The sequence below is a fragment of the Ornithodoros turicata genome, chromosome 2 (assembly GCF_037126465.1).
Source record: "Ornithodoros turicata isolate Travis chromosome 2, ASM3712646v1, whole genome shotgun sequence".
NCBI lineage: Eukaryota > Metazoa > Arthropoda > Arachnida > Ixodida > Argasidae > Ornithodoros > Ornithodoros turicata.
Genome location: NC_088202.1, coordinates 106620189 through 106644462, shown reverse-complemented (window position 1 = coordinate 106644462; position 24274 = coordinate 106620189). Strand labels below are relative to the sequence as shown.

Here is a 24274-nt window from a genome sequence, read left to right as displayed (position 1 = left end):
ACATGCTTGGGAGGCAAGCGGTCAGTGCAGCCCTTGACACACTCGGGCCACAGAAAATGTATTTGAGAAACTTAAGACCCTGCTGGGGGCAAGTAACTACACTGTGCACTAGGTATGGCATAAAGAAATGATGGTATAGAAACAGACTAGGAAACACATTGGCAATCTACTCCTTTTGGAATGCAAAAGAAAAATGTTATTCGTGCACACGGTTGCAGACATCTCTGTGTACCTGCTCATAATGTTCTTCGTGATGTTCTGAGCAGCGCTGGCAAGAGCAGCTACGTAGATGGTGCATGTATTCTTTTTGCTTCCAGTTTCCCGAGCTCAACGTCATGATTATGAGGCGCTTTTCTGAGCCTGGAGATGTGGAGAGAGCATACGAAGCTGTCCTGAAGGTTAGTAGACTTCGACTTTTATAGTTCATCAGAGCTATTGAACAATTTCAATCTGACATCATCTCTTCATCCATGAACAGAGTGACGGTTTGGAGCATACACGGCTCTTGGCTCGGAAACACTGCACTGAAGCCGTGCGCCACATCAGCCCATGGGTTGACTCTCCTGAGAAGCAGGCCTTGATCACAATTACTGAGAAAGTGCTCAACCGGAAGAAGTGATTGCCTTTCGGAAATGAACACTAGATGGTACATTATGGGTAGCAACTCTGCTGCACCACCACATTTGTTTTTTTGTAAAGGTTGTACATAAGTTAGCTTCCTTGTTTTGGTACCAGCTAGCCGCAGCTGGAACATTAGAAGGACATGGGTAAAGGAGTATTTTAACGCGTTAGGAACTGCCATGGCATCCCTGTTAGGGGGGCGTTCTCTTCTGGATGCATCACAAAAGTGGGGACAATCAGCACCTCAGGAGTGTATTTTGATAGTTAATCCAATGCTGCTCTAATTTTTATATGGTAACCTGGTCCGTGTGATTACAAAGAGTGCCTGTCCATACCCCTTTTAAGATAGGTACCCCTCGCAATGTGAGGGATGTGATACTGGACCAGGGAGCTTACTTGAATAAACATTTAGTTACCTACATACATATGCAAAGTTGCAAGCCCTTGCAACAGAAGTAGTCTGAGAGCTAGCTAGATAACACATTTGTAAAAATAAATTTAACACGGGTGCTAGTGTACATACGAGTGTAAATGTAAATACCTGTAATACCATTTTTGCAAATGTGAACTGCAAGCTGGAAAACTTTTGCCTGACTCCAATATTTATCCTCCAACATAGTGCCACCAGTAATTGGCTGTATGCCACAAGTCAGGCAAGACTGTACATAATACTGTTTGAATGTATGGATTATGCAGAAGCTCGAGTTGGGAATGTTTTTACTTGTTAATAATGGATTTCTGTTTGTATACACAAATACAAGCACTAATAGATAATAAATGAAATTTAATAACTAGTAACTACAACCAGTGCTTTGGTTCCAAATATCATAAAGATGCATGTCACACAGTCGTATTTACGCTGGAAGTGGGTGCCTTGGATTCAACCTCCAAACTCCAGGACAGTGTTCACCTAAACTCAACATCACCTCAAACTGCCTCAGTAAAGTTCCAGCACTTGCTCCACACTGACTGATTCACTGAATCTAGGACTAAAGCTCCAGGTTTTGCGCTAGATTCCAAGTTGGACAAAGCAGCAGGAGGATACAGTTGAGCCCGTGTATTACGATCTTCGATGTCACGATCAAATTCGATATAGCGATCATCTTGAAAGTATTTGCTCACATAGACCAGGATTTTCCTGGCGGACGGTAAAACATGTTAAAATTGAGAAGCAAGATTCCATTTTTCATTTAAGGTGTTATTTTCAAGAGCCTTAGCGTCCGTGAGTATTAATGTGAGAACGCATTGCAAGGCACGTGACTTCGAAGTAACTCGCAGGAAGTAGAGGAGGTTGCTCCCTCTGCACATCGTTTTCTCACCCTCCCTCAGTTTTCTTGTGGTTTGCTGGGTGCTACGATGGCATCTGCGATTCCGGGACGTGCTTTGATGAGCAAAGGCACGTGATAGACAGATTTTGTACTGATGCAAAACTTTGTTGCGAAGTGCTGTGCCTTCCAATACGTGAGTGGACAGACAGTTGCAGGTCACCACCCAAACACGCACCGAAGAATTACACACGTACAAGGCGTGTTCTAATGGACAATGTAGTTCCGAGAGTGATGACGACTACAGCACTGGATAACAAGGAATGGACGAAATCGCCTATCTCAAAAGGTGCGGAGCCTCACGTGATATCAGCGGTTGTCTTTGAAAAAGCTTTTGACACACAACTGTGTCAATTTCGAGCTGGATAAAATAATTCTGCACTCTCAACAAACGTGCATGTCCAGCGCCGTTCAACTTCATTGGCACGGCCCTGACCAGCGATTTCGCAAAAGCTCACATATAACAATAACTCTGCTATAACGATTGGATTTCACGTTCCTGTCAATAGCGTTATAAACGGGCTCGACTGTATCTTAAAGGGGCACTAAAATGCAAAAACAACTTGCTCTCAAATGAAAGTCAGTGTTTCAATTAGTGTGATGCAAGCAAAATTAGTTCACAGAGAGCTAGCATTTAGACGAAAAACTCAACGAAAACAGAGCCGTCTTTGGCAGCAACGAATGGTATCCCCATGAGGCAAAGGTCGGCGGCATCCAATTAGACAGCAGGAGAAGCGCGCACATACCTATCGCGGACATGTGGATTTGGAACGGGTCCGATCGTAGTGTTCCGTATATGCGCACTGCTGCATTTTTCAATACCGATTAACTGAATTGTAGTCCACAACAGTTCTCGCAAATGTTCCACCGACAACATTTATCTTCACGTCCTTCAGACAGCGACACCAGTCTGCTTCGCAACGCGCACTATGTTTTTTGCCGGGACTGCTCCATGGCGTGGCACACGCGCAGTATGGACTAAAAACACCGATGCACGAGCTGAAACGACGTTCACTGCTTAGCGCCGAAGAAAGAAAGAGTCCGGTATAATTTCGATTGTAGCTCCATAACGGAATCAAAGTTTTGAATTACGATAACAAGCACGAAATTAACATAGCGTGTAACGTAATTTGAAGTGAATTTGTTTTTGCATTTTAGTGCCCCTCTAAGCACTTACAGGTGTCGTGCAGGGCAAACATCAGTAACTGTGTGTGTGAGAAAGAGCTAGCCAAAACAAACAGCGGTGGTAACCTCTGGAGATTGCAAGACACTGCAGTCAGTCAACGCTCGACTTATCAAACCTTGGTTTACAAGTTCCGTCGCTTTATTAAAGGCACCTCAGTGGATCAGTTGGTAGCGTGTCCGCCTACTGATCCCAAGGTTGTGGGTTTGAACCCGGCCGAGAAGACTGCAGCAACTTTGTAGCAGGGCACAAGTTGCTAAGACACGTCATCTTCCGCTCGACATGTCAAATACGGTGTGCTGAGGTTTCAGTGCATGTTAGAGAACCCTCAGGTGGGCAAAATGGTTGGCAAATTTTCCACTTGTCCCCCTGGAGGCACAAAATAGACTCCGGCCCTGGCTATGAATATTCATCCTCAGCAAGATGGACAGTGTATTTTCAAACATAAATGCAGTTTTTACCAAGCTCTATAAAGATCATGGTAAAAGAACTGCAGCAAAAAAGACTAGGACACGGGTTACAATGTAGACAGGACCTGAATTTTTTACCATTCATATGTCAAAGTTTGGCTGTAACGGCACAAAAATACTACTTGAAGTCTTCTTAATGTGAAAAAGCTGCAAGGACACTGTGCTGGGAATTTATTTTCACTCCAGAATTTTGTTGACATATAGCTCACACATGGAATAAATACAAGGGTGCTTTGAGAGCGCAGGTTACCTTCTTTTTCTGTCTGTAAGGTCTTTCCCACTGAGCAGCAACTTGACATCATCTGCATCCAAGGTTTCATACTTCAGCAGGGCCTCTGCGAGCACCCGATGCTCTTTTTGGTGCATCTTCAAAATGTTTTTGGCTCGCTCATAAGATTCCTAATACAACAAGCATGGTGATATGTAGCTCCAGTAAGCTGTATGTGCAAAAGTTCATTTCAGGACTTACATGCAGAAACCTCTTTATTTCAGCATCAATGACCTCCACTGTACCCGGTGAAAGCTCGTTCACAACAATGAGAGACTTTTGGTCTTCGTCAAAGGTCCTTACGCCAACCTATGTATCGGAATTCATGTCATGTCAGGGCAATGCACTGTTTCTAGCAAACTGTTGTGGTGACCACTGAGGTGGACTTGGCAACACAAATAGGATTCAAAACAAATCCACATTTTATCGATGACTTTAAGTCCAATCCAGATCAAGTCCAGATTCAAATCTGTGTCGGCAAATCGAATCATTTCGAATCTGGATTTATAGTTTCCACGTCAAATCAAATCCCTTTCCAATCCGGATTTATCAAATCCACCACCAAATCCAGAAAATCAGCTACCTGGAACACCTCAACTCAAAGGCTTTGGAGATGACCACGATGTGTAACAAATGACTCTGAACAGACCACTATTAGAAACATGGACAGTTTTTTTCCTTAACAGAATAAGAGCTACCTAGATGTGGGATATGCAGCCAGGAGGACATCCTGTCAGAAAGCATGTGTAACTGCTAGACAACTAGTTACCTAACATTAATTAATTAACTTACTATAATTAGATGTTTTTGAAGAAATGCGAGATAGCAGAATCCAACCTCTTTTTTAAACATCCTGAAACGAGCACGTACCTTCGGATATAAATAGCTAAATTTTGCTATGCAAACGTGCCGAAACCGAAGACACTTTTCCGCATTTCCCGAGCGCAAAAGGAGTGATGGCTGTTCGCATTGGAGGGCCACATGTATTGTAGCAATGGAGCTGGTCAAAGTAGGCGCTGATCTGATGGCTGACCCAGATAAGGCGAAGGTCATCGAGAAGTGGTTTAAGCTCATTTGCGTATCAAAATTTGCCGATTTATATCTCGAAGTACGCGCTGCTTTGCAAAGTGTGCTATTCTGCGCTGTGCAACATTTGCCAAATCAAAACGCTAGCTCTCGGCTATTCATTTTTACAACAGACTACTACACAAAATTGAGAAGTGCTGAGTTTGAATTAATTTCTCAGTTCCCCAGCTCCGTCTTTACTACGCAGATACACGATCATACCTTATCAGACATTCCCCACTCCTTGACCATGTTAGTTGCCAGCGCAGTCGCTTGTTTCAGGTCACTCGAGGCACCTATCAAGAGCAAGAGCAACAGCAAGCACAAATATACAATGATGAAAGCAGGTTAAACTCAGCCCGAAAAAACTATTATCGTTATTAGAATATGCTGGGTGCGGTCTCAATACAGTGAGTGTCTGAAGGACAGTTCCAGTCAAAAACAGTGCAGGTACCATGGGGAACTCAAAGAGGAAATATGTGATGGAATGCAGTGTTCAGTATGGCTTAGAAGGAATCACGTACACTGTGGTTGAGAACAGTCCCCAACATTTTAGGAGCCAACAAACTGCATGTTATTGTGTATGCTGATAACAACAGCAACCTTCATTTGTAGCCGTCTGGAAGCTTTGTCCTCAATATGATGAGCTTTGGAACTGCGTTTTTTATGCACCTTCAGTCCCGATGCGCCATCTATCCAACTCCATCAGCAGCATTCGTATCTTCCGCAACCGTACACATTGACGTATGCGCACATAGAAGCTACAGTACCAATGTTGAAAGTTGCAGTGAAAAAATACTGTTCCATGTTTGGTATCAATGTGCGCATAGAAGTGTGAAGTGCAGCACTACAACAAATTAGCAGGTAACTGGATGACTGGCAGATCAAGTGGCATTTCTGGGTCAAATTAACGCTATCTGCAACTAAGGATATAGTACTACTTAGCGCTACACGAGGAAACCTGCGCAGGTAAAGATTAACAGACCTGTTGTCGCTGTATTACCTTATTTATCTCCCTAGATTCACACAGTTCCAAACACAGTCTTGGAACTAATTATGCACTTCAGAGCTGCTGCAGCACTATGCTTGCAGAAGAATAACGTTTTAAAGCAACAGAGCTAATATGCCACTCTGGGGATCATGTGTATGATGCAGTACTTCTTTACACACCCCTTTGTACCCCATGAGCAACACATTTTGAAGTCCAGGGTATGGTGTCTGCACTCGTTTTGCTTTGTTTTATGTCTTGAAACAGATTGAAATATGAAGCTGCCAAAATTATCAGCCTCATAAGTACAACACCTTGCAGATTGTCACTGTAAAAGTATGCAGTGTGTAACTGTGATTTACATTTACCTGATGTGATCTTATCTTGACCAAAGATGAGTTCTTCAGCTGCTCGGCCTCCCATCAGGGTATCCAGTGTTGCCATCATTTGAGATTTTGTTACATGATAATGCTCTTTCTCAGGGATGTAGGCAGTCTGTAAAATGTATGGGCCGCATAGTTTTAGAGCACAGTGTCATATTTATTGTCACAACCGAGAGACTCCTTACTAAAAAAACATTGTACTACAAAACATGTGCCTCAAAAGCGCAAGGGAAAAATGTTACACAGTGTGAGGATAATCATGGAAACACCATATTTACTGGCACAGTTAACGCTATTTTTTGCCACAACATGTAGCTTCATAAAATACATAGTTTTACTGTGGACCGCGTCGAGCGATTCAAGCGTTACCCTCACAGTGTTATTGCTGTACTGACGGTGCGACGAATATGGGACTGCGGAAACCACCGTGAGCAGTACGACAAATGTGAATTCAAAGGAATATACTGCTTATCAAAGTCGTCTGTGCATGAACACTACCGAATGCTGGACATCAGGGGGAGCATGGACAATCGTGGCTTCCCATTGTTGTTGTTACAATTGTTACAATCTTGCCGTTTTAGTATAACACACACACACAGATAGAGAGACGATGATGAGATGGGTACAAATCATATCCGCAGTTCCCAACAGTTGTACACATCGGAACACAATACTAACATGAAATTCGCAAGCCAAACGCAAGCAGAACAGGAGATATCAAAGTAGCAGACGACAGCTGTCGGAAGCGGAAATGAAGCGAGGTCCTGCACATGCGCTTCTGCCTCATTCTACGAGGAATTGGGCCAAGTCCCCTTTGAGCCTCCCGACGCCCAGCCCTTCGCCGAGGATGCGCACGTTTACGTTCGAGAAACGCATGCTCCCCTGAAGGGATGTTCGCCCACAAGGGACCCTGGGCTACGGGCACCCTGAGGGCGAAGTTGCGGGTGGTTTGGGAATACAGCCCTTAGTGGCGTAGCCGGGGGTTGTTTAAACCCAGCCCCCTCTCCGAAATCGTATCTCGTATCTTCAGTAGAGGATTTGAAAGAGACAAATAAGGGTGAAATCCTCCTCCCCCATATGAAGTCCCCATAGAACCACTCCCAAAATATGTTTCTGGCACTGCAGGAACCCTGCCGGCAACATTAAGCATTGAGCCATGACAGGATAGCTTTAAAGGTTGTGACACTGTCAAACATTGCAATTCCTTCTCTAGCACGCATTCACTTGGATAGCCTCCATCTCTAAAGAGACATGCTGTTATCGTAGATCCTAGACATAATCTTCTAGTTGTTTTTCAATCTTCAGAGAAATTCCAGTCTGGAGACCGCGAAAAGCATTTCATGTTGAGGAGCGCACAAACAGAGATGCTCGTTTACAATGTCGAAACTAAATATTAGATTCCTAGACAGCCAGCTTTTGTGCCGCCGACATCTTCGTGGAGATCTCAGAATCCAGTACGACCTGATGTTTAAACTTTTGCATTGTGTGAGACACGTTTTTGTGGCATTTATAGTCATGTTCAGCTTATGTAGTACATAACAGAAGATCCCAACCACACACTAAAAGTGTGAAAGCAGCACATATTTCACCCTCTCTCACTGCTTATGTGGTGAAATGAGGTGCTACTGTAGACAAATGCCTATGAAGCTAGGAGGAGGGACGGAGCAGTGCAAAGAATATGTCGAGGGGGAGAGGTCTGTGATACCACCATGCACACCATTGTGCACACCATGCACAATGCAAGCACACAAATTGTATTACCCTAATTTTAATCGCTTCTTTTCCTAGCAAAATGTCTCCAATTATACGTGAATAATTACAATAAGTTATCTGGCAGGCAGTGACAATTGTGACTGACAGTAGCAGTGGAAGGACATCAGCAAAAGGGTTGCTGCCTTCAGAGACTCCTGGCAGGGATGCATTTATCGCAAGAGTATGCTAAATACTGAAAAACAAGTGTTTACATACATGACCAAGCGATGGACCCCGGGGCACAATGGTGACCTTGTGAAGAGGATTAGCATCTTTGGAGTAATGAGCTACTAAGGCATGGCCTCCTTCATGGTATGCTGTGATGAGGTTTGCTTCTTCATCTGGAATTCTTGACCTACGTTCAGGACCTGAAGTAGGGCACACAAACACAATGCAAATGGTGGCGGTATTAACTTATGAACTCCAAACATGCCAAAAATTTGGCAACTAACCCATGAGGACCTTATCCCTCGCATTTTCAAGGTACGGCATTGAAACAGCTTCGGCATTGTCAACTGCTGCCCGCACTGCTGCCTGGTTTACGACGTTTTCAAGATCTGCTCCGGTGAACCCCGTAGTGCCTCTAGCCATGACGTCCACGTTCACATCCTTAGCTGTCTTAACCTTGCCCAGGTACAGCTGCAAGATCTCCTTTCGACCATTGAGATCAGGAACTGGCACCTGAACTTCCACGTCAAAACGGCCTGGACGCAGAAGTGCCCTGTGCATATAAAATACAGCATTAAGAGGCTAACAGTTTGTCTCTCCCCACTAGAAAACTACCCAATAGACTAAGCATAAGCTGACCTACAGATTTTTTTTTTTTTTTTTTTCACGTTATATGTCTAGCCCGCTTATAACGATATCGACAGGAACGAGAAATACAATCGTCTTATTATCGTGAAACTAACACGATAAACTTTCGCGAAAGCGCCGGTCGGGGTCATGCCAATAAAGTAGAACGGAACATCGCTGAACATAGGCACATTTGTTGATACCACAAAAGGATTTTTTCTAGCTCTAGATAAACGCAGCTGTGTGTCGAAAGCTTTTCCGAGGACACTGCGACTGCCGATACCACGCGAGGCTCCGCACCTCTCGAGAATGACAACTTTGACCACTGTTCGTCATCCAGTGCTGTAGTCATCATCATTCTCACTATCGGAACTGCATTGTCCATTAGACTGTGCCTCGCCCACGGATAATTCGTCGACACCTCTTTGAGTGGCAACATAGAACTGTCTGCAAACTCACATTTTGGAAGGCACGATACTTCGCAACGAGGTACGCGTATGCCAGACAGCAAACCAGAAAAAAAAACTTGAGGGCGAGAGAACGACGTGGAGGGGGGGCAACTTCCTCTACCTCTCGCGAGTGCCTTCGAGGTTGCACGCTCTGCAACTTGAGCATCTAATCACAGACTGTTATGCATGGATAAACACACCGCATTCTCACTTAATGTTCACGGAGGCTAGGGCACTTGAAAATGCCTCCTTAAAGGACAACGGAAGCGAAAATAAGCTGCAGAGCTGTTTGCCTCATATTGCGATGTGTACCAGAACAATCCGGAATTCCACTTAGATTTACATATATTAGTTGAAATGCCGCCACAATCGCGATGTAAAATTCGGCCGCAAAGCACTCTGGGCCCCTGGCCAGCGCCGCTGCGCCGCCGTAGCAGACCACGGAAGTTACGCACGTTGTCTCTCCTGTTGGAGTTCGTGACTTTCATTTCGCGGTTGTTTTGCGATCGGAGGTTGATTTTCGCAACAAGAAAAATTGTACATGCTTGTGAAGTCTTTCCCGGCCGACTTCCTTTCGGCAACCGGAGGACATAGTGTTCCTTGCACGAACGACACACGGATAGACATCACAAACACAGCGTCAAACATCGAGTGACGTTTATTACAAAGTCAACACTACCGAGGCTGGCCCCCAAGGAAGGTGATCTCATTCTCTCTAGGGGTGAGTGTCTTGCTGCTTACATTGCTGGCTGTCTTACCTTGCGTTCGGCCAGGATATGTTTCAGAACAAACACGCTCTACCAGTCTGTGTTTGTTTCCATGGCCGTATTTAGGCCATTGGCGCTCGACTGGCAATCGAGAGATGCGAAGTTCAAATTCTGCCGATGTCTGACTTTTTTAATGACTGTCATAATTCAATTGTTTCTGAAAGACAGGAATCTTATTCTCGCCGCGAATCCGTCTATGCCTTCTTGCAGACAGGTGTAACAAGACAGGTAGTGCGCAGACATATTGTTGACGGATGGTTCAAAACAAATCCAGGGGTGCTCATTAGCCTTGACTTGTCAACGAAGTACATCGGGCTGAAAGAAGGAGCAGCCCCTACTGTATTTTCATGAAAACGGAAAGCACAAATCTTTACCTCCACTTGGGTGTTTGGCGTACGTCTGATTCCCGCTACGGGGAAAAACGGAGACGAATAAGCACGTACGAACCCATCTCTGATACGATTATCGCCTTCAGACTTCCACAAGATCTCCGAATCTAACATCTTCAGGCGTTATTCAAAATTTGCCGTGTTTATTCCGTTCATCGGGCAGCCGCACATGGAGCTCGAGAGATATTTGACGTCACACGCTCCTCAGATTTTCCCGCAATGCTTTGCGGCAGCAGGCGCGCTCCATGGGCGATTGTGTCGGGTGGGTGGCCCAGCGCGCTCGTAATCGTCAAAAATATGCCCATCCGTACAACGTACACTCAAAATACTAGTGGCACCATAATTCTACGTAATATTTACACCTTGTTCGGGCCCTTTGTTGCAATGGACAAATTTCGCTTCGGTTGTCCTCTAATTTGTTTTAAATTAAAAAATGGAATCTTGCTTCTCAATGTTCACACATATTAATAGTCGCCGGGAGAATTCTGATCGCAAGCAAACACTTCCACGACAATCGTTATACCGATGTCTTGTTTACATGCGGGTACTTTCAATGGGTGAAATGACGGGAACCCGCAATTTGATCGTAATATTGGAGTTATTTGATCGTAATAGCGTTGTATCGAAGGTCTAAAAAACGGGCTCGACAGTACGTACAATACATGATGTGCAACGGCAACTAACAAAGCTTCTCGTACGTAAGCACATTAACAGGTTTCAAATGTCACAACATGTCACACCGGCTGTGCTCCCATCGCCCTGAAGGTCAAAGAAATGCTACCATCAACTCCATTATACCAGCTCACTTACATTTTGTTACTTTGTTTGTGCCATTACACTTTTCATTACACCAAACTCTCGACTAGACTGAAAGTTAAAAGGTTATGTAGATGAAACAACAAAGCCTGGGTTCAGGGTACTCACTTGTCAAGGTCATCCCTTCGGTTTGTAGCTCCCAATACAATAACTCCTTCATTTTGCCTGAACCTAGTAATAAGGCAGTAAACAATACGACACACATGTGAACCATGTAAATTTCCAATGACGACTGCTTCCTCATATGGTACAACAGATGATTCAACACTCCGTGAAAAACCCACAACAGTAACGCACCAGCAATGCAGTTTGAAACATAGGTTTCTGAATTACATTGTCTGCGGACTCTTTACTACTGTCAGGAGACATGTGGTAAAAGAATTACACAAAAAATTTTGGACAAAAGATCAAACTCTTCACTTAAGGGACAGTACGAAATATTTGATACGGAAATACATTGGATTTATGCGGTGTTTGATGATGACAAAGCCCTTGTCCACACAAAAAATATATATAAAAGTAAAATAATAAGACGTGGACGACAGATTCCAGGAAGGTTAGCAAAAACTAGTTTATTTAGTGGGTAATCTAACAAAGATTTGTTAGATCTAACTAGTTATTGTTAACTTTCCTGTAATCTGCCGTCCACGTCTTATTATGTTACTTTTATTCAACTTTGCAGCCGTCTGGTATATCAACCTCTTTAACCTATATATATATATATATATATACAGGGTGTCTGTTTTTTTTAATACAGATTTTTCATTAAAAAACTATAAGGGCTATAGACATGCTGTTTTCACTTCTATCATCTCTGGGCCGGTGGACGTTCTTGGCCACATATTGCTCAACCGTCAAATGACTAAATACCTAAAAATTGGTAATTAACTTTTTAATTATAAAAGCTACAAAGTTGTCCCAATGAGAACACCTGTTCCTTTCGGTGACCTGATATCATGGCTGTTTTCAGAACAAAAATTCGTTCGGTAGATCGTCCGCAAAAAATTCGTGAAGGAACACAATTTTTTCTTTATTTTGTTCATTGCGCATCTTCGGAGACGCGTCTTTCCTTCACCCCCAATGTGAGAGGGTGAAGGAGCCTCATGCGTCGAAGATGCGGCCACAGTGCCGCCTCATGCGTCAAAGATGAGCTTTAACTTGCGGAAACAAAACAACACATATCGGGTGACGCTATCGGAACTGCCCTTATCTTGGGTTGCATTTTCTGTTTTCTCTTAATCTTTTTCCAGGACGCAAGAGGCGACAGTGTGCTCTTTCGCCCTCTCGCATTGGGGGCAAAGGAAAGACGGGTCTCCGAAGATGCACAATGAACAAAATAAAGAAAAAAATGGTGTTCCTTCACAAATTTTTTGCGGACAATCTACCGAACGGATTTTTGTTCTGAAAATGGCTGTGATATCAGGTCGCCGAAAGGAACAGATGTTCTCATTGGGACAACTTCGTAGCTTTTATAATTTTTAGGTAATTAGTCATTTGACGGTTTTAGCAACAAATGGCCAAGAACGTCCGCCGGCCCAGAGATGATAGAAGTGAAAACAGCATGTCTATAGCCCTTATAGTTTTTTTTATGAAAAATCTGTATCGAAAAAAAAATATATACTGGGTTTTTCACGACGGTCCTCCGGCTGAATAATTTGTAAACAGGTGGCGCTACTTTTTTTAGTCATCATCCCTGAGACATCAGCCAAGAACTGAGCAGTGAGCGGCTCATTTGCATACACTCATTTATTAAATAAAACTCCTAACTTTTAAATTTCACTTGAAACACTTTTGGTACCTGTTTTACAGACCGGAACCTTCAGTGAAAAATGTTCCAGGCAAAAACCAACGTTGACACTTAGTGATCTTTCGAGTAATTAGATTGGTTTCGGTTTACATATTTCTTGCGCTGAGCAGCGTACCAATGCACTCTTTTCTCTTCAGCCATCTGGCTGCCATTTATGTGCTCATGCACCTGGTTCACATGTGGGGGTGACACAAGGTAAGGGACAGACAGAAAATATGCTTCAGTGCATCTGTCATCATCACGATAAAGGCACACTCTGCAGCAGGCCCTTATCTTCCTAAACACACTGTTGGTGTCGACCCAAGATGGTGTCACTTCCCTGCGCCACGCCGATGAGCACCAACTAGAGCGAAACGGCCGTCCGTGGCTGGGATGGCACGATCAACTTATAAACATATTCTCCACGTGCAGCCACAGAGCTTTGGCTACTTTTCGCTATATATATATATACAATCGCCGTCCGATTTTTCGGACTCGGCGGGGATCGTGCAAGAGTCCGAATAATCGAGCAGTCCGAAAAAACGAATTTCACTTCAAAATAACCTTTACTAAGCCCTAGTAGGCTGGAAAAATTTGTCAATGCTTTCCTAACACGCTTCCAGCTCTGCCTGATAACATCAGCTTCTATTTCCTCAAGCGACATTTCGTCAATGTACACTGTCAGTGGCACCGCCGTCATCAAGTCTGCAAGTCAGCTTCACATAACGCATTTGTGCTTTAGGTGAAGCTCGCTTTACAACACTGTCGCGCGACTCGCGGACGGACAGCACGTGCTGGGCCGTTGGCCAAAAACGATAATGCAAAAGCGTTACGACAGACCTCTTCTACTCAGAGGAATGGAAAATGAACGATCATCACTGCCTGTTTTGTTGCCTCAATATTTTAGTTGGTTGATTTCTTTTGATACGAATTTCGGACGATACCAATATTTTCCGTCACCCCAAGGGAGAAATTCATTGGTCGGGCAAACAGAGTCCGAAATATCGAGCGACGGGGCTGCACGAATCCGAATAATCGAGCATGTCCGAAAAATTGAGGTCCGAAAAGTCGAAGGCCGAAAAATCGGTCGGCGACTGTATCGACTGTTGGGGCTTAAAATTTGGTCATGTTTGTCATCTGGCAACGTTGATGGGCAATGTTAGCAAACAACTGGTTCCATTCAATTTTCAAATCCATCCAATTCTCAAATGTAGAATACTTTTCATCATACATCACTTGGCATGTTTATAATTTTTAATTGTGCAAAGCTTACCCATCCATTTCAGTGAGGAGCTGGTTTATGGTCTGATTGGCATATGGGTGGAGTACTGAGTTTGTCCTCTTGGCACCCACAGAATCAATTTCATCAATGAAAACTACACATGGAGCCCTTGTTTTGGCAGTGTCTGAAACAAAAAAGAAGTACACTACTATGAGAAACCTTCTGTGAAAGTAGTATGCATAAACTTACGAAAGAGGTCACGAACTCTCCGTGCACCTTGCCCTACAAGGATTTCGTCAAATTCTGGACCAGCAGCATGAAAGAATGGAACATTGGCCTCCCCTGCTACTGCACGAGCAAGCAGTGTTTTGCCAGTTCCAGGCGGTCCAACCAGCAACACTCCTGGACAATCAGATGTACAAGTAATTACATATTAATCTAGCACTGCAACAGAACAGATATGTATGCATGCGGATGCACACAAGCCAAGGCTACTACTACTGCAGCAGAGACCATTTATGGTCAGCCTTTAGTTCAGGGGTTCTCAACCAGTGGGGAATTCCCCACCCCCAACCTGGGGGGAATTTGGGTATGTTATGGAGGAAATGACACCATGCAACATTCCCCCCCAATCGGCTCTTGTGTGGCACTCTGCGTAGTATATCATTCCAGGAAGAAGTTTTATTACTGCAAACAATGTGTTAGTCCTGGACTACTCTCATCAAGGTGACGTGAATTTGATGACAGCACATTCTTGCAGTGGCATTGCTTGTAGTCAGTCAGGACATATAGTACACTTTTACACACACACCTGTGAAGATGATCGTAAATAGCCCCCCATGTATAGTACAGCAAATAAATAGCAGCATATTATCAAACCTTTTGGTAGTTTTCCACCAAGTGAAGAGAACTTCTCAGGGCTTCTTAGAAATTCTACGATCTCCTGAAGCTCCTGTTTTGCTTCCTCTACCTGAAGGCCCAAGAAAGCATTACCGTGTGCCCATTAAGCTGCCCCGCTCAGACCCACAAAAAGAAACAATATGTCACAGACAGGAATACGTGGCAGTAGCAGGAAGCATAGCCACCAAAACTGACGCAGACTCAAATTTCGCACATACTCTTAAGCACATCTGTCTTACCCCTTTCACATCATCAAAGGTGACATCAATATCTTCTGGAAGAACCTCATTTGTAGTTCCTATTAAAACTCTTCTGAATGGACCACCTGAAATATTTTATTGACGGTTCACAAGCCTGAATTTCCAGAGGGTCATATTACACAGAATACCAATTTTCTCTGCAAATACAATTAAGCCTCCGCTGCTCAGAATATGTATCACAACGGTTCCATTGGGATGCATCCCCACCAGCTTGCCGCCATCTTTTCTATTTTATCAGTATATGTGGAACTTTTTTACATGCAAAAATATGTGACATCGACTACATATACATAGAGCCGGATGTTTTCGGGTTTTATTGTTTTCAGAATTCGGGGGGTAAAAATCGGGTGTTATCTGGTGAGCAGGAAAACATGATGGAATCAGGTGAAATTTCTTTATTTGCGTATTTTTCGGGTGAAATACAGCTCGTCGTTCTTGCTCAGAATGACACAGGAACTCGGCAAAATTTACATGGCTAGACCTTTGTGCATCACCCCTCGAGGCCTCTATGGGAATCCCCGTACAATTTTCAAATTGTTTTGCGCCGCGAAGAATTGTTTGATTTGCATGAAGTTTGGTTTGAATGAGAGTGTGTACCAAGTTCTAGAGAATAATCGTTTTAGATTTTTTACCTCTGGCTTAGAAATTTTCCCATCGTAAGAGAAAATATTGCTATTGCTACATAAAATATCCAACGCTGCGTATAAAGAATCTAAAATAAATCGCAAGTATTTACGGTAGGATACCCCAGGATGTCGGGAGACTCTTCAACAATGAAGCTCAGTGTCGCGTCTTTCACGTCATCGCGGATCCCCCGCATGGGCTTGCCGAAAACTTCGATGAGTTGCTTACGACGAAGCTGGTGCACTCCAGGCATTGTTTTGGCCGCTGGGCAGTGTTTGTGTACAAATTCTCCAAGGAGACCATCAGCCTGCTCGAGGCTTATTCCGCTCTTTGCCTGTGCGTTCACGAACTTAGGAATGACACCTTCGGCATTCTTTTCTCTTTCACGCTGACGTTAGCAAACTTGAAACATTGTCTGCGCACCTTTCGCTTTCTTCTTTAGACTATCATGTCTTGTTGCCGATGCGAGGTGTTCCCTTATAAGATCGTAGGGTTTCTTCGCCGGACCTGACGGCAGCACCAAGTTACAGAAACGGCACACGAGCACGTTCTCGTTGTCTCCCTTCTTCACTATTTCCAAATCGTTGTACTCGGTGACCGAGTTTTCGAGGCTTTTTCCTTTTACGACCCGCCATCATGTCAAAAGACGAACGTCACGACGTTAATGCATGAAATGCATAAAAGTACACGTTCATCAAGCGAAACTACGAAGAGCCGACAGCAATCGAAAGCGAAAAGGTAATGAAAAAACGGCTAGGAAGCAAGCGAGCTGGTGAAGATGATGCATAATGTAAAACCCCGAGACTAGGGAACACGAAAGGACAGACACAAATACGAAGTCTTCGTGTTTGTGTCTGTCCTTTCGTGTTCCCTAGTCTCGGGGTTTTACATTATGCGAAAAGGTAAGTTTCCTTCGTCATGGAGATGGAGTGGATGACGCGCATGCGCGAGGCGCTCCAACGTGGAGGCAACGTTGACGCATGCACTCTATGCGCATGCACAAACACTTCGTTTGCATAGGAAAGCCAACTTACGGGACGGGAGCTGGTTTAACCCGAAAACATCCGGCTCTACATATACATAGGGAGTGACTTTTTCGGGTTAAATGTCTTTCTCAGATTCGGGAGGGAAAAATTGGGCACTATTTTTAATTCTGTAATTCGGTGGGGAATCGTGCGATAAGTGTGCCTTCGGGTGGTATCGGGTGTTTTTGTTTCTCCTCTTGTCTATTAAGTCTTTTCCCATTTTTCTTTTTCTTCTTCTTGTGGATGACCTACCAGTGCGAATCCCCAAAGGCATAGACAGTGCTGACACACATGGGTGTATTTCTGGGAACGTAAGTGACCCATTCTTACATGTGTTGCACGTCGCGACCTTTGTTCGTCTTCAGTGGAAACGTCACTTGAGGATTTCATAGTGAATGGAATTTGGGGAGAAATCGGGTTGAACCCGAATTGGTCGGAGGTCAGTTCCGGGGGAATAACCGGGCGGAATCGGGTCTAGCCCGAAAAAGTTACTCCCTACATATACACAATGTATCATCATCAAAACAGCTCAATGTCTGATTTCACACAAAAACGTTGATATCCCAGGCATTCACAATTTCTAACTGTATTACACTATGTTTTAAAGCGATAGCTTGATAGGGCCAACCACACTGTAGGTCCCTCCGTGGTTCTCCCACGTGACGTGGTCCCGTGGTGACGTGGTCCCACGTGATCGCCAGACCGTGTTTTCAAAATGCTGACATTGGGGAACCGCTGCAGTAACAATGCCTTCACAAGGTGGTAAAAGGATTTCAATAAAGGATTTTCAAAAACAATTTCGCCCAAATTTATCACCTGCGATGGACATATAAAGCTATCGCAACTCTGCCAAGAGAAGTTCAGGCAGAAGTTGTAGAAAACAGTACAATTTTTTAGGGGGGCAGGAAACGGTTTGAAGCAAAAGCCTTTTTAGGGAATGAGGACTCCAGTGCAATCTTAAAGACAGTCGTGAGGCTCCTTAAAGATGCTTGAAAGAATTGTACAGGATATCTTAATACCTAAGTGTTGCACCCAATATTCAACAAGTTAAATTTTGAACTACCAGTGTGGTTCTCATGAACACACTGTCAGCAGGTCCCAGCACTTACTCCACAAAGCATAATAGTCACAAAGGAGAAACAAAACGGCAAAAGTATCCGAGTAACCTTATCACAGTTTTTGCACCATTTTGCCATCATACAAGCATGCGCATACTTACAGTTGTGCTAATAAAGCCTAACTCTTTCAGGAAAAACCTGGTTCTGCACAGTGGCTTCACAAATTATTTTCCACATCCACAAATGCAGTTCACTGAACAAGTAAAAATGTTCACCAGTAGCACTGTGTACGATAGATGACACATGCAAACATGATTTGCTAATGCAATTCTATGCCATTTTAGAAATGTTATTGGAACCACAAGGAACACAGTGTGCAAGTGCTAACTCTGGCAGCAAAAACATGTCATCTTTGAACTTAGAGTGGAAAGTTGGGCTATTTTTGTCGTACGTGCCGTACATAACGACACTGAGTTTGTCCAGTGTAGCTTTCGTGGTTTCGCTCTCTTTTCAGTATGCATGCATAACCTTTGTTTTCCTTTTATGTGATAATGCCATATGCAACACCCAGTCTAACCCCGAATTACAGATTTGGGAAAGGCATACAACATGCAAAAATAAGACTCTAGCCTGAGCAATGATGGTTGGTAACTGATAAACACTTTGTTCCTGCAGGGAGTGGCTTTCGTATATTAAATTACAATTAATGTTTAAAGAGGGACTGTACAATACGTAAAAAGAAATAAAGAAACTTGTTGATACCAGAGAGCTCACCCATGAAGGAGAAGAGAATGGCTAGGATGAGGATGATTCCTAGCAAGTCTCGGAACACGTTGAAGACTCGCAATTTGGTACTGGTTCTTGACTTCGGATCACATGCTAAGTACCCCTCGGCAAAAGCTACCTAAACAGGATATGTTGCGCACTGCGTTACTGTCACTCCTCCAACAAACATATCTGCAGAAAAATCCGCATATTCTATCGAAATAGTATTACGCTCCATTCCTGACTCACTCGAAGCCGCTGCTGCTCTTCTTGTGTGAGGCTGTCTTCTAAAAGCAGTGCTTTCAGTTTCTCATTGTGCTCTATTTCAGAATGAGCTTTCTGCTTTTCCTGCGCATGTAAATATGTCTAGCATGTATGTAGTTCTAAAATGAACAATGCAATTGGGACAGCTCCAAACTCATCAATATACATAGACACTTGTGTTTTTACCAAAATTGGGGGGCAGGTAAGAATCGCACTGTATAGTTGAAACTGTAAAACAGGGTACAATTGGGTGACATCATGTCAAAGATCACATTTTGTGGTGGAGCATGATGTGCTCCTCACACTTCGCATGAGCACAAGATGGTGAGCTATAGTGCTGTGTGCAAAGCGTTTACTCTCCCTCAGCAACTGGGTTGTTTCCGGGGGTTTCCCTATGTGGCAATGACGCAAACCGGGGGCGTTGGGGGATATAACTTTTTTACTTAAAAATGGGTTTTGTTGAGTTTAACTATAAAGCACAATGCTCGAAATACACACATCCATGTTAGAAGAAATGACCAGAATAAAGATTGCAAACCTTATCTTTCTTCCCTCGTAGACTCAAAAATCGTTCATTGAAGTCCGGAGCCTTCACACCTATTAACGATGTCGTCTCTACTCTTGCGTGCTTCGTCATGAAACCTCTAACCTGAGTAAGGCGTGCTACAAATGAGGATGTGAAACGAAGAAAAACTGTGAGATTCGGAAAAGCAGTTATGCACTTAATGACTTCACTTGCGCTGCATGCGTTTACAGTCATCTGCACACGTGAAAGGTTTCAAGGAATAGTTCGCTCTCCAAGCATCAATTCACTGATACTATTTTTTACTACCCGTAGTGTATTCCCTGAGAATACCACTTCACTTTTTACAAATTTGAGATGTATAACTTATTATTGACATTATAAATCATTGCAACCTGCATATTTTTATATGCACGACATCTGGCTGAAGACATGTGGGCGTTCTTTTGCATGACTGGCTGCATTCTCTCCTGATGCAGAATTCTTCGCATCCTGCTGGAGAGAATACCGTGAGGGGAAATGTGGGGAAAGAACTGACACATCACATAAATATCACACCAGCTGATGAGGAGATTCTTCGTGAGCTTCTCCTCGTATGTGCGAGTCTCCTGGCAGCTTTCAATACGAATATATAGAGTACGAATATGAATAAAAATAAAATAATAAAAATAATAATAATCGAATAATAATAATAATGAAATAATAATAATAAATCAGAACAAAATACGAATAACTCTGGAAATATGTAGAGTTTGAGCGAAAGGGCTGGCAGGAAAGTTGTTTGGAGTCCAATGCTTCTGCCAGACATATTTATTTCAACGATGGCAGAAAGCGGACTTTCCCTCGACTGTCCACACTCACACCAGAGTTAAACGGACGTTGTCACCCATTTTCTTATTATGCTCACAGTCACACTGCAAAATACTTCAGTCGAATTAGCAGCCAATTAAGTCACCGATTCGAGTTAGAACTTGCTGATTACGTTTTACCATACTGCAAAGAAATCCTCAATCCCCATTATCTCGATCACACGACCTTGGGATGCCTGCGAAGGTGTGATAGCTCATGCTAACGTCACTGTAGAACCGAACTCAGATGGGTATATAGGGTTCGTTTTTCTTGTTTATATGAAAAACCACGACACTTGGCAAAACAAAATCTTGCGTAGGGGATCTACATGTGGGCAATTTCATTTCGATTCAGCCAGAGCCTCAATCTTAGGGCCTTCAATTTTCTGCGTTATTTTTTTATGCAACAGCCCCACCTGTGGCATCAACATTAGTGGCTTTCTGAAACGGTGTAGTTTGTGAGCTAGAAAATGAAGATCACAGGTAGGACAAACACAGGTTTCGCTCAAATGCATTTTTTCATCATTTTGAAGTGCTCTATTTTGGCACCCGTGATGGCCATCGCTTCGACCTCTCTACTATGTAATTACCGTGTCATAGACCTTGTCTATGACCGTGTCATAGACCGTATGCATCGTATTTATTGTCTCTGACCAGCGGAACGTTTCGTTAAAAAAGCGCAAAAGTGTTGCCCTTTCAGTTTTGTGCAGTTTTTCTTGCCCTGTTTGTGCCAGTCATCTTCGTAACATCGCAATAAAATTCACGCTAAATGAAACCTTAATGTTCGCTCTTTTTAATGTCATGCAGCACAAGCTCGTCTTGTGCGTCTCAGTGGGAACTTGCGCCAGAGTTTGCAAAGGTATGAAAATTTATACAAAGGTCATGAAACGTGGCTCAAAAAGGCCGTGTTTTATTCAAAAAAGAAATATTATGACTCATGGCGAGTGCCTTGGCACTATTTTGATGTAAAATTTAGCGCTGGTAAGCGTTCCGAAGCTGAGACACTGCAGTTAGCGTCTGCCCCACTCCCCTATAATCGTCAAACCGGCAAGCTACACTGTCGATTACCATTTGCCTGCCTATGTCTGCGCCATACACCCGTATAAGCTAATGCTCAAATCGCGACACAAGTCAAGTCAGTACAAGACCGTCAAGTTCCAAGAGCCATAACATTTCGTGAAAAGGTTGTATGCTGTGACAGACCTGCCTCCCTCTACTGATTAGGTACAATCACAAATTACGAGGGGCGTTCAAGTCAAACCGGGACTTTTCATTTTTCGCAAAAGTAAAATGAACTTACAGGCGAGAAATTAGTTTTGTTTTTCAACGTAATCTCCAGCTGCACTAATGCACTTGTCCCAGCGTTTCACGAGGGCTTGGATGCCAGCAGCGTAGAAATCCTTACCGACACGTAGCAGCCATGATCGGACCGCATACGTGACCTCATCGTCGCAGCTGAAGTGGCGTCCCCCAAGGAACGCCTTCAGTGGGCCGAAGAGATGGAAATCGCTGGGGTCGAGGTCAGGACTGTAAGGGTGATGTGGCAGCAACTCCCAGCCAAGTTCCTGTAACGTGCGAGATGCGCGGTATGCCGGCGTGCATTGTCCTGTAGGAGGAGGACTCCTTTGGTGATGAGGCCCGGCTTTCCGAAACTGGAGGTGTTCATGAATGATAGTGTTCAACGTTCCCATAGAAAGGTCTGTCTTTCGAGCCAGTTCGAGACATGTTATTCGTCGGTCCTTGAGGATCAGGCACTCCACAAGTTGGATGTTTTCAGGAACTCTGACACTGGGCTCTGGGTCGCCCCGGCCGGGATCGTCCTGCACTGATGTACGACCGTCTCGGAACCGTTTGCACCACTCAAACGCTTTGCAGCGGCTAAGTGTTTCGTGGCCATACTGAGCCTGAAGTCTTCTGTGAATTTCAGATGACTTTAAGCCTTCATTCACGAGAAACTTCATGACAATTCGCTGTTCGATGTGCGCGCTCACCTCGTTGTCGGCCGTCTTGTCTAACACATGTCTTCCGTTTTGCACAAACGTTGGACCACAACGTGGCGAACGCGGAGGCCTGTCGCGTGTGAAAATGAGGAAAAAGAAGTAGCGCGAGGCATTTGTACCCTCAGGAGACAGAAAGTCCCGGTTTGACTTGAGCACCCCTCGTACATGTATATCAACACACACAAAAAGTGGAGGGAGTTACCTGCTTGCAGTAACGGTGATGGAATGTGGTCCTGGCAGCGTGACAGAGAAATCCGGCTGGTTGCACCACCAGATAAGAACTGTCTCTTAAACCCTGTGAAAATATTAAATGAGATTGGGAGGTCAATCATAAGCAAGAGTAAACAAAAGCATTCAGTTACACCTCCACAAGCAATGTCTGCATATCTCAATGGCATTTGACATGAACAATTTTTGCTTTAATGCACACTGACCATGTTTGTTTTCAAAGAAGGAACTTGTGGAGCAGTGAGAAACAACCCAGGGGTGTCTACTCCTTTTCTGTGAAGAAGGTGCAGTGAATGCTAGCTCTTTGCACAAAGTTGTAAGTCCTGGCAGACGTGCAATGTCTTGTAACGAAGACTCAGGAAGCCAGGACAGCACCTAAAAGAAATTTTTTGTTTTCAAATTATTGTGGTTGAGCATGCTTACCTTGCTAAAAATACACACACAAACACACATAGAAAGCCGGACTCTACTTACATTGTTAAAGCTTTCAATGCAAACAACATTTATGTCGGCAGTTTGCTTTCGCTGTAAACTTTTGCTTGACTTTGAGCTGCCTTTCTTCAGGCTAGCAACAACTGAAGCAATGTGGCTCAGAGGAAGCACAGCCTGCAATAAATATGGGAAACAAATATGCAATATTAATGTAATCCCTCTCTGTTTGCCCGATGTAGGTGCACATAAACTCCACCACTGTTCAAATTGTATATTCTGGCATAAGCGTATGTAACTCAAAGTCTGGCAACAAAATACTGTTTATGAGGATGACTATGCGACCTCATCATCTCTGCAAAAATACGTTCAAACAAACAAAACAAAACTAAACTAAATTGCACTGATATGCTATATTGTGCTTCTTCTACTATTATCGGTGATGCCATGTCTCTGGAGTGTCATCATATCCTGGTTTTCGTACCTGCAGCGGGATTCAATCTGAATTGTGTGAGTCAGGTTGCCCAACATCTGCTTTCATACGCACATAAAACGAGTCGTACCAACATGAAGAGATGGTTCGGACAAAATGTGCAAGTTTATTCTCTGTTTTGCGCACTGGACTGTAGTGCGTGCTGCACATCCATAGCACATCTACGTTGGGCGCAGTGTGACGAGGTCCACTTTGGTTTGCTTGCATTGTCCCGAGCTTACTTCATTCTCAACCCATTTTGTAAATTTCACAACTTTGCATCGCAATTCTCTTTGTTCGGTGTGTCTTCGAGGCAGTGTTACCAGCCAGCTGTAGTGGCTTCGGAGTTGTAACTCGCGTGAAACATTGCTGAACACTCACCTGACCTTGCAGGCTCAACACGTTGTTAAGGGAAATCATAGCAGAGTTCAAAACGCAAATATCCTTTACTTGGTTTGTAGGTTAATGAGCAATCTCGGTTTTCAATAAATAAGAGCCAACGCGACGAAATTTTGTGACTATCACATACTCTTTTTGCCCTGCGCTACACAGACCTATTGCCGGCATTGATGGACCAAAGCGCCCCCCGTATGTACTTC

The 24274-nt window shown here is 43.8% G+C and overlaps 2 protein-coding genes across 4 annotated transcripts in view; one reads left to right on the top strand and one right to left on the bottom strand.

Moving 5' to 3' along the window:
• LOC135385928 (all trans-polyprenyl-diphosphate synthase PDSS1-like) overlaps positions 1-1425 on the top strand; it is a 21754-nt gene extending 20329 nt beyond the window's left edge. Inside the window, exons 9-10 of the mRNA XM_064615559.1 lie at positions 318-398; positions 479-1425. Coding sequence (XP_064471629.1) covers positions 318-398; positions 479-619 — 222 coding nt within the window. The 3' untranslated portion in view covers positions 620-1425. The remainder of the gene's footprint in view (positions 1-317; positions 399-478) is intronic.
• LOC135385927 (ATP-dependent zinc metalloprotease YME1L-like) overlaps positions 1-24274 on the bottom strand; it is a 25354-nt gene extending 1080 nt beyond the window's left edge. Inside the window, exons 1-19 of one of the 3 annotated variants that reach the window (XM_064615556.1) lie at positions 24057-24274; positions 23249-23380; positions 22981-23149; positions 22749-22841; positions 19714-19838; positions 19161-19259; positions 18909-19050; positions 15419-15504; positions 15159-15249; positions 14529-14681; positions 14331-14463; positions 11380-11442; positions 8508-8776; positions 8272-8423; positions 6289-6415; positions 5155-5228; positions 4069-4176; positions 3850-3998; positions 232-360 (exon numbers count right to left, since the gene is read on the bottom strand). In XM_064615556.1, the coding sequence (XP_064471626.1) occupies positions 282-360; positions 3850-3998; positions 4069-4176; positions 5155-5228; positions 6289-6415; positions 8272-8423; positions 8508-8776; positions 11380-11442; positions 14331-14463; positions 14529-14681; positions 15159-15249; positions 15419-15504; positions 18909-19050; positions 19161-19259; positions 19714-19838; positions 22749-22841; positions 22981-23149; positions 23249-23380; positions 24057-24095 (2283 nt within the window). In that variant the 5' untranslated portion in view covers positions 24096-24274 and the 3' untranslated portion in view covers positions 232-281. Of the gene's footprint in view, positions 1-231; positions 361-3849; positions 3999-4068; positions 4177-5154; positions 5229-6288; positions 6416-8271; positions 8424-8507; positions 8777-11379; positions 11443-14330; positions 14464-14528; positions 14682-15158; positions 15250-15418; positions 15505-18908; positions 19051-19160; positions 19260-19713; positions 19839-22748; positions 22842-22980; positions 23150-23248; positions 23381-24056 lie in introns of those variants that run through there. The other 2 variants (XM_064615557.1, XM_064615558.1) reach the window with 2 other exon arrangements.